This window comes from Gossypium hirsutum, chromosome D05 (assembly GCF_007990345.1).
Source record: "Gossypium hirsutum isolate 1008001.06 chromosome D05, Gossypium_hirsutum_v2.1, whole genome shotgun sequence".
NCBI classification, from domain to species: domain Eukaryota; kingdom Viridiplantae; phylum Streptophyta; class Magnoliopsida; order Malvales; family Malvaceae; genus Gossypium; species Gossypium hirsutum.
The window spans coordinates 7,317,816-7,328,102 of NC_053441.1; the positions used below are offsets into that span (position 1 = coordinate 7,317,816).

The 10,287-nt window shown below is 34.4% G+C and overlaps 1 protein-coding gene across 1 annotated transcript; it reads right to left on the reverse strand.

Moving 5' to 3' along the window:
* Nucleotides 1–716: 716 nt before the first annotated feature.
* Nucleotides 717–5,713, reverse strand: LOC107906628 (protein SMAX1-LIKE 6). The gene is made up of 4 exons (XM_016833674.2): nt 5,251–5,713; nt 3,780–4,993; nt 2,963–3,209; nt 717–2,806 (listed from the first exon to the last, which is right to left on the reverse strand). Exons 2-4 carry the CDS (start codon nt 4,970–4,972, stop codon nt 896–898), a joined length of 3,351 nt encoding a protein of 1,116 aa, XP_016689163.1. The 5' UTR covers nt 4,973–4,993; nt 5,251–5,713; the 3' UTR covers nt 717–895.
* Nucleotides 5,714–10,287: the final 4,574 nt, after the last annotated feature.

Below are 10,287 nucleotides of genomic sequence, written 5' to 3' on the forward strand. Positions count from 1 at the left end.
TTGGTTGATTTAAATAGGGAGAAAATGCAGCAGTGGTAATTTATGAATAGAAAGGGTACATAATAAGAATAAACTACGATGTAAGGCAAGGTAGAGTGGGACTCATTTTGTCATTTGCAAACGGTGTGTGAGACCAAAAACGGGGCTTAGGCAGTGGCGCAGTGCTAGCGTATAGAGCCTCTACTTTCAATGACATAACCTATGAATTTCCCAAACACTGGGCCTAGTAGTTGGGCAGATAGTATCCTTATGGCAACTTAGGTTTTTATGACTAAAATTAAATTAGTATTGTTTTTGAGAAAAAAATATTACTAAATAAATGTTTTTGAAAAAAAAATGCTTCTCAAACCCTAAAAATTAGTCCAAAAGTTTTATTGACAGCAGAAAATTTTAGCTTCTTTTCAAAACTTCCAAAGGTATTTTTTACTCCAAAAATATTTTTTAAAAACAATGCTAAACTGACCTAATTAATTTGGCTCTTGACTCAAACCCAATAGTTAAGAACAAGCAAGCCTGAAATTAGAACCATTGGGCTGAAACAGCACCATATTAGCCTAACCTCATTGTCCTCAAACTAACAATGCTGTTATACCAACGACCCCTGCAATTTACAGGGGTGGTTCTCCCTTGTCCAATGAGATAATGCAAAGAATCAGAGAAGCATTTTTAAGCCCTTGCATGCGAGCTTTAACTTAAAAGGAAGGTGAGATTATGAATAAATCCAGGTAATTTGCAGGCAGTCTTTGGACCAGAAGAAACGTTATACATTCTTTGGCTGCGTTTTATACAACACAAAAATAATACCCCCAAAAGAATGCCTCACAAACAAGACTTTTCCATAACTTAAAAGCTACAATATGCATTTAATTACATCCTCAAAAAAGGAAGAAAAAAATCAGCTCAGACTAATTTTTGCAGGAAGACATATTCCGGGAGCTTGTTCCTTCACCACACTACCTTCACATGCAACTAGTTTCACAACTGATTGAGGATTGAGGTTGTATTTTTGCTCAGCCTCAGCAAAGCTTCTTCCCAGCACATTTGCAACCCAATCTTCTAGAGCTCCCTTTTTGTCCGAAAACCAGACAGCAGCAAGTATTTGTACCATCACTTCTTCATTAATCTCCAACAGAACTTCACTTCCAACTGTCCTTTGAAATTGTGAGCTGATTTCCTTTACAATTTTATTGGCAAGTCCATCGAAATCGAATGACTTGAAATGTATCTTTTTATATACTTGGCTAAAGAATTCTTCCAACCAAACTTCTGAGTTCTCAGACAAGGACTCGCTTTTTGACGGCCCCAAATCAATGTCTGCCTCATCGGTCTCCTCCACCGGAAAATTTAAATCCAAACAAGATCTAGACACTTTGGGTTCTCGTTCTTGTGTGTCTGTTTTTTCTAGCTCAGATGACTCGGAAGTGTTGATCAGCTTTCTTTTATTAGCAGATGTAGAACTAAAAGCTTCTTTTATGGTCGTTACTCTGATACCTGTGTCGTTGCTTCTGCTTGCATCATCAGTAACAGAAGCAACTAAGATCTGCATTTGCCAATTTTTGGCTCCGAGTACTCTTTCTTCGGGGAATTTCATGTGTTCCTTCTCGGGGAGAATATGCATATTACCTTTAGTTATGGCTGACGTCGTTATAAGAACCATATTGTTGATGCTTATTTCTCTCCCATGCGAATCCGGAAATTTACCTGTTCTGATAGCCAGGTCCAAACTATGCTGGACACAGAAATCAGCCTTATCCACATTTTCAAGGAAGACCACGGAATGGGGTTTCTTTCTTAGCTCCTCAGCAATGAAGTCGGAAACCGTTTTCCCTCTAAACTTCACATCATAACCATTTAACTCTTCACATTCAAAGATTGAGTCTGAGTGGCTAACTTTGTCTTGTGAGCTCAAATCCACAGATATGAAGTATTCCTGCTTGCCAAATAGTACCTCCGCAAGTGCTGAAGCAATTCTTCTTTTCCCAACTCTGTCAGGTCCAAGGAAAGTAAGCCACATATCCCCTTTACAGTTCACGCCACGGGAGCTTCGATACCTATGCCTTAATTGGGATACAGCTTGGCTGACAGAATTTACAGCTTCATCTTGCCAGCCAACTTTTTCAGCAAGAACTTTCCTAATGGACTTGTAATCTCCTAGATCAAACTGCTCTCCTGATGTAAGACCAGAGCATGACGAAGATTGGGCAAACTGATATGAAGTATTCTCGCTATTTGCATCAAATTCTGCGGATACGGAACCTGAGAAGCGCTGAAGATGTTCTTGATGATTTGGCGATTTTGTGCTGTTTGATTCCTGACTGGTTGATGCATAAATTGTTCCCAACTTTAAATCCGTTGTGACGGGGGGAACAAATGATGATGGTGAGGGTCCAGAACAGGAGCTCAGACGTTGATGACGATGATGGGTAAGCCAGGGCACATCTTTTTCAGTCTGCTGAGCTAGGCTTGAAACATCTGCATGTAACCTGGACTGGAAATTCATATTCTTAGCGGCAGAAGTACATGATATCGATGTAGTATGGTTAGGTAGAAAGATCTGTTGCATTTGAATTTGTCTGCTGGGACTTTGATTGGGGAAAAGACTTCCATTGATAGACAGGTCTCCGCCACTTCTTTGCTTCTTATCTGTGGGAAACTGAGGGCCCTCGACTATTGCAACTTGAGACGCAGAGGGGTGAATATCTAACTTGGGGAATGTCGGAGCGCAGTGGAGACGTTGGCAAATATCATTCCATTTATTCTGCAACCCCAAAACTTTAGCACTCAACATGGTTTCACCAGCATTAGCCTGCACTGAATGATGAAGCACATTCTTAAAAAAACAATTATAATTTCATCAATGAAATAGCGCATATGACTAATGCCAAGAATGGATAAAAGATATCTATCTGATTGTATATCTAACACGGCAGCAAAGATTTGAAAATCTGAAGTGCTAACTCACCTTTGCCGCATCCTCTCCTTTGCTTGTGTCAACTGCTGCCATTCGTAACCAAGAAGGCAAGTTCTCCGAATATTGATCTGCAACTGAAACTGTTGATCCTACCTTCAGAAAGGCATCAAGTTCTTGCTCATACTTCTCATTGCAAAGGTTACATCGAGGACTAGACTGGTCTCTGCCGCTTAAAGGACTCCTCAAATCTGAAGGTGTAGGAAATAAGCCACCAAATGGAACAAACGACCTCATCAAGCTGTAAGAATACCATGAGCATGGAACTGTGAGATCCAATGAGTTAAAAACTGTTAGAAGTTAAAGTGCACAGGCAGTATTTACACATCATATATATATATATTCTCAATAAATGTGAATTTCATTCAAAGCACTCGCACTTAAAAACTATGCCCGCTTTTTAACAACTTAAATACAAAATTATGATATTATATTGAAATATTGTCTCTCCATTTCTTCGACTGACATCTGCAACTCCACATTAAAAGGCCATTAAATCATCAAACCAGATACCCTGAATCGGATATAGCTCCAAATATTGATTTTTGATAGCCTTTTATCTCATAAAGTGCCTAGTACTATTTTATTAGTACTGTAAAGGACAAACCCATCAGACATGATACCTTTTTAAAAAAAAAAACAGGTAGTAGTACATTACGATTATTTTATTGAATGTTTTGTATGACAACAACATCAGGTGGATAAAAGCAGCTGAAAGAACCAACGTTTTTTTAATAACAAAAACACGGTTTCAAATCCAATCCATGTGAAAGAAATTGGAAGCATTGTAATCGAAAGTAAAAATACCCACCTGGATTTGGGGTAAGCCCCATCAAAAGAACTCTTGGAAGAAGTAATGGGTAACAATTGCAAATCCCAATCTTTTTCTATATTGGGAAACTTATCAGAAAACTTCCTATATATTTCAACACTGTCTACAGCCCCAATCAACCATAGTTTCCTTCTATAAACTTCCATTAAACCAGTTAACTTGAGAACCAAAGAAGTAGCCACATCACTTGAGACCCCATCCAAAATCAATCCTTTTAAATCTCCAACTTGTAAAACCACCCCTCCTCCAGACCCATCGCACTTCTCCAAAATTGCTTCCATTTCCTTAAACTTTAACCCCAAATTCTCCTCATTTCCCTCATTTATCTCCTTTTCAATCGATATTGGAATCAGCCCAGCCAAATCCCCATCCAAGATACCAGCTTTCCCCTTTGTTAAACTCTCTGTAAAAACCCTCAAAGCTTCCATGGCACAAACTCCAACAAGCAAAGGATTTTTTCCGCTCTTTTTACCCATGACTTCGCTAATTCTCTTACAATTCTCATCAATCCCATCTTCTTGACCCGGAAACAGCAAATTATACCCGACCCTACCAGAAATTGAATCCGCTAAGTTGCACAAAAATATAGGCGGGCAATGGGCACGGGAAAACCGAGAAGAAACTTGAGTTACCGGCGGGCGAACTAAAGCTAACTTTATGTCACAGCTCCGAAACCCAGCATCCCCGAAAACCCGACTAACAATCGGATCATCCAGAATCGATAAAATTAAGTATTTAAGCTCAACCTTCAAAACTGACGGCGTTTGGGAGCAACCGGTGGCGTTAGTGTTATTATTGCTACTGTGTAACTGTTGTAAATGGTAACTTTCTGGATGACGCCGTTGACTGGCTTGTGACCGTTTAATTGCCGCCATCAGTGAGTTAGAGATCGGAGGGTCCTCGACGGACTTCGACGAAGGTAAGCGGTCTAGTGAAACCCCGACGGAAAGCTCCAGCGCGCGGAATTGAAGCCGGGACGGGTACGCGCTGCTACGTGCACGTGCACATGCATCTCGGAGAGTAGACGACGGTAAGGAAAGCAGCGCCGACACCGCGTGGAGTGATGTCGTCTGTGCATGGCTCCTTCGACGCGCTACGGCCACAGCTTCGTCCAAAGCACGTGCCGCTTCTTCAGTTAAGAATTGCCGAGCTGCGGTTACCGACGTCGGCATCGTCGGCCAGCACAAAAGAAACTACACACAAAAACAATATTAATTAAAAAAATCCTAACCTAGACCCCATATTGAATGCTAAGACTAAAAAAAACCATTAAAGTTACAAGTGAAAAAAAAGCTAGACAAGAAACTACAAATGACTGCTTTGCTAAGATCAAATTAAAGAAAAAGAAGTAAAACACTCTTAAACAACAAAACAATAGGAACCCAGATGTTAATTTGCTACATAAAGAATAAAGAAGACGAGATTCAAAAGCTTTTAAAAAAAATGATACCTTTATTGATAGGATCAAAGGGTCCTTACATGCCCAGCTAAAACTCAAAAAAGAAACGAGACATGGGTAAGTGGTAGAAACACAAATATCCTGATAATATCAGAAAGGGATTCCTTACGAGAAACTAACTAACAAAAACCCAAGAGAAGTTTCTGGGAATCGAAGTAAGTAAATGGTACAGAGAGGGTGGAGGGTTCAGGTTTTAATTCAAGAGTAGGTTTAGTGAGAGGCGGAGGAAAAAGTAAAAGAGAGAAGAAAGAACAAAAGGGACTAGAAACAGCGACGGGGATAGCAAAAATGATAAGAAAAGGAACGATTCCGGGGTTTAAGCAGAAGATTGAAGGAAAAAGGAGAACAAGGGAAAGGGGAAAGGAAGGGTGAGTTAAGGAGACAAAAGCGAAGAAGACACAAAGGGCAGCAAAGGGTATAAATGAATTTATCATTTCATTTTTAATAACTTTGAGAGTTTTGAACTCCCCGTCTAATGAACATATTTAGTTTGCATAACATAACAGCAACCAATAATGATTGTGGGTCCGTAAGTCTGATTCGTAATTAACCCAATATTTTCTGTGCAGGGAGTGTTTACTTCAAAAACTTTTTGAAATTATTTATGGGGGAAGCGTGGAAGTTGGCGGTATGAGAGGGGGAGAGAAAACAAAGCGCTTTTGTTGGCTTGGTGTGTGAGTGGGGTCATGTCAGCGGAAAAGGAACAAACAAATGGTGAGCATAGATTCTCCATCACTCAAAAGTAAGATATTCTCAGCACTAGTTTTCTATTACTAGTATTACTATTATTTTTTTCGGTTTTTTCCTTCATTTCCTTTCTTGTTTTGTTTACGGAAAAAGTGTATAAATATATTAATTATTCTTATAAATAATCTTTCTCCAATTTGGATCATAAGATTCTTTTTTTTGGTATATTTTAAAATTTTAAAAATCTGCACTCGTTTTCTAAGTAATTAACTATATAAATTGGGTTTAGTTTGAAGAAAGGAGATGCCATGTCCACCGAAGCAAATGGGACAAAGAAAGGAGCAGTGGAGTCACTTTCGAGATAGCTTTGAGCCTTAAAACGAGCTTTTCTTTAGGGGAAGATGGAAACAATATATATATAAATAAATAGAGCTAATAAAACAAAAGGTGATGTTTAGATTTGTGTATACTAACGATAGATACACAAAGCTTGGAAGGTTCAATTAATTAGTATTTAATTATTTTTATTGAAGTTAAAAAAATATTTGAAGGGTCAATGTTAACGTTTTCCTAGAGATAGATCAAAGCAAGCCAAAGTGAGTGGAAAATTTAAATTAAAAAGAAAAGAAGATGAATGATCCAATGGAATTCGGTAGTGTCCACCACATGTGTAACCCTGGTAGCGTCGCAGTCATAAAAAAGAAAAGGTCCATCATTTATTATGCATTGCCATTACTTTTTCCCTAGATTGACACCTTTCCTTATTTTGCAATTCATCTTACCTTACACTTCCTTTTATATCACATTTACATTTTGTAAATTTACCCACTATTATAAAATAAAAATAGGGATTTCTTCATTTTAAGTCATGTTTATATAAATTTTATGCATACTTGAGATATTTTGGTTTGAAAGGTGAGCCATTCCTGGCCACTCATGTAATATCTCTATGTTTTCATATCCACACAGTTGGAAATCTTGGTGTTCTTCATTTGTGTGTGTGTGTGAAAGGGACCTGAATTTTATTATTTAAACTAAAACATGCAAAATATAATTATACATTTTAGATTATTTAAACCAAAAAATATTAAATAAAATACAAAAATAAAAAATAAAAAGGACAAACATTGTGATCAAAAGGAAGTATAACAAACAGAACAAATAAATAAATAAGCTTTACCACGCACCTTTTTTTTTTTTCTGAATTTTATGTTTTGCTTCTATAGGATGGTATTTATAGACTGCATATAAATTCAGCAATGGAAGGAAATATGATTTTTGGAATTAATTAATTAAAATAATTGATTATTTATTTTTGATGAAATTAAGTACTTAATTTCCATAAAATCCAGTCAAATCTTATTATGATATATGTTATTAGCATAAAATTAGGACTCAATTTTACATTACATAGAGAAAGATTTTTTGAATAAAAAGTGAGCAAATTGCAAACTATTTTTTGGCGAAGAAAGCATACAAATTGCAATCTATGGCTTTAAATAAATTTACGGACTTCAGTAATAATTAATCCATATTGAATCGGTTTGATGTTTGGACATATTTCTTAGTTAAATTGTAGGATGATGTGGCACTCATTCATTGGTGACACATGTAACTCAACCAACTACATTAAAACTCCAACTTTCCATATTTACACCTGTTCTTTCTTTTTTTTTTAATGGTAAAAGGGAGGGATAAGTGTGAGAGCCTTTCAATTATGGAATGGTATGAATTAACTGAGTTAGGTTTGGGAAAAAGCTTAAAATCATAAATATTAAAATATTAGATGTAATAAATAAATATAGTAATTGTTGGATTGTTTTGACAAAAGCATAGGAGATAAATAAGGTTTACGGTGATTTTGCAAATTTCTTTTATGGAGCCGTTAAATATTATTTAAGGCAATTATAAAACTTATCTATTGAAGTATTATTTAAAAAAAATATGATTCAATCAATTTTTTAAAGCAAATAGAAGTAAACTTCTAATTACACGACTTTATGAAGAGTTTGTCATTATTCTAGGCTGTTGAATATCATTCTCCTGTAAAGCTCGACCACACTCAGGTGGCTCACCAAAATAACACTTCACATTTAAATCTCCACTTGACATTTTTGCTATGCATTTCGCAACCTTATTTTGCTCCATTGGCACATGTCAAAATCTAACTTGTCACTCTTTCAAAATCATAGTATGTATAAGTTGAACTTCCGAAAGATTACTTTCAACCGCATACCCATTACTAACCAAATTGATCAAGATAACATTATCACTCTCAACTTCAATTTGTCGAAACCTTCATGCCAAACAATATTTTGATATGAAAATCAATATTTATTAGATCCAATGATAAAAAAATATTTTTTACACAAATTTTAAATTTATATATTACAAATTACTTTTTTTCATATAAATTGAAAGTTATGCCTTTTTATGAATTCAACTTGATTTTACTTTAAATTCAATAAAAATGTAATAAATATATTTTTCAAAGTATTTACTAAAGCAAGTTCAATGATTAACTATTTGTATTTCAATTAAAAAAATAAATATTAATTATGAATTTTAAAATTACTTTTTACATCTCACCTAATTCCATAATTAAAAAATAATAAATATTAAAAAAAATGATTTTGAAATGAAATTAGATAGGAATTGATTTTAATGGAAGTGTTGAGTTAAAAGTGGGAAGCCACTTCTTGCTAAGGAGTCAATTTTTTAGATGGGACCCGAAGTAGACTACAAAGCCTTGGGTCCCCCCTTCATTTATAGGTGAAAGGTCCATATTGTCACGTGCATGATAGGTAGGCAAGGCATAGTCATTTATTCCTTTTCTTTATTTTTAAAAACCAACAAAGTTGTTACTCGTGGAACGAGCTCATGAAGTCTGAACGTACGTAACCGCTGCTGTTTGGAGGATAACTCCAAAGAGAAGATCGAAAATGGCCTTTTGATGTGCTTCCTTTTGTTTGGTTCCCAATATTGTGTTCCAAATTCATTAAAATCAAACTCAATTATTAATTTTATATAAAATCCTAAATGATTATGACCAAATTAAATATTTTATTATGGAAAAATACAATTAATTATGAAATTAAGGTTACTTAAATTAAAAGTATTGGCCACTTTCTACTCCAATTACCTACTTTAAAAGTTTCCCTGTGTGGTCCGATTGGCACTTGGCAGCTCTAAAAACACTATCTTCCATTCCTTTAATCTGGTTTGAAATTTAAATTTTTTATCTAAAATCAAAATAGAAGAAATAAAATGCACAAATTCCGTGAATAACTAACAAAATTATAATTCTATCCTTAAAATAGAACATTGTTATTTTCATCTTTTAAAATTTTAAATTAATCCTCTAAAAATGATAAAATTTTAATTTAATACTTTAAAAATTATATTTTTATTATCGTAAAAATTACAATTTAATTTCGACCCCTAAAAAAAAATTTTCTAACTTCACTCATCTCTATTAGCAAAATACTCTACTCATCAACTTTGTTTATGCTATTTTTTTCTTACCATATGAAATGATTAACAATTACATTCCAATATTTAATTCAATAAATTTATTGAGAATTTAATCCAATAATTAAAGCATAATCTTTTTACTTTAAAGAACTGAATCCCAATTTTTCTACCTCACTGTATAAGAAAAAAGAAATTGTATACTGATTTAGTCGATGGTCCAACCGAAAGGAATCACTACAATGTTGGGTATGAAAAATGCTTTAGTTAGGCGGTGGGAATGTATATTATATACGTTTGGTAAATGTGGTTCAATAAGTCAACCATTTTTAGTATTATTTTTACAAGCTGAATGCCCAAGTGGCCCTACAAAGTCCTGCCTATGTTCTTATAGAAACTTGTGCTCTGCTTGTTGACTATCTACGGTTCTCAACCATATTTTCAAAATATGATAATATCAATTTTTAATTGTTTTATCATTTAATTAAAAAATTATAAAATTAAAAAACCAGTCTAATATCCAAACCCTCTACTTTGAATTAGTATTTCTGCCGATTCAAACAACATTACTTCTAAATAAGAAAACATAAATTAATTTAAATTATTATATATTATTCGATTTCATCGTCCATCTAAATTTAATTATTCGAATATATTTTGTTTAGTTTGATATCCAATTTGAAACATTTTAATTGTTTGAATTAAATTGAATTTTATTTTTTATTTAATTCACGATAATAACTCAAGTACTATATAAAAAAAATTGAATATATGTTTTATTTAATTTTAAAATTTGAACCAAATAAATTTCAAGTTGGGAATAAATACTAAAATTATTCATAAATTTTGATATAATTGTTATAGATCAAC

Excerpts from the sequence above, each read along its gene's own strand:
- LOC107906628 (XM_016833674.2), bottom strand. The coding sequence starts at position 4,972 with ATGCCGACGTCGGTAACCGCAGCTCGGCAATTCTTAACTGAAGAAGCG. Across the intron at positions 3,210-3,779 it reads GGGGCTTACCCCAAATCCAG|CTTGATGAGGTCGTTTGTTC; the intron begins GTGGGTATTTTT and ends GTATTCTTACAG. Across the intron at positions 2,807-2,962 it reads AAGGAGAGGATGCGGCAAAG|GCTAATGCTGGTGAAACCAT; the intron begins GTGAGTTAGCAC and ends CATTCAGTGCAG.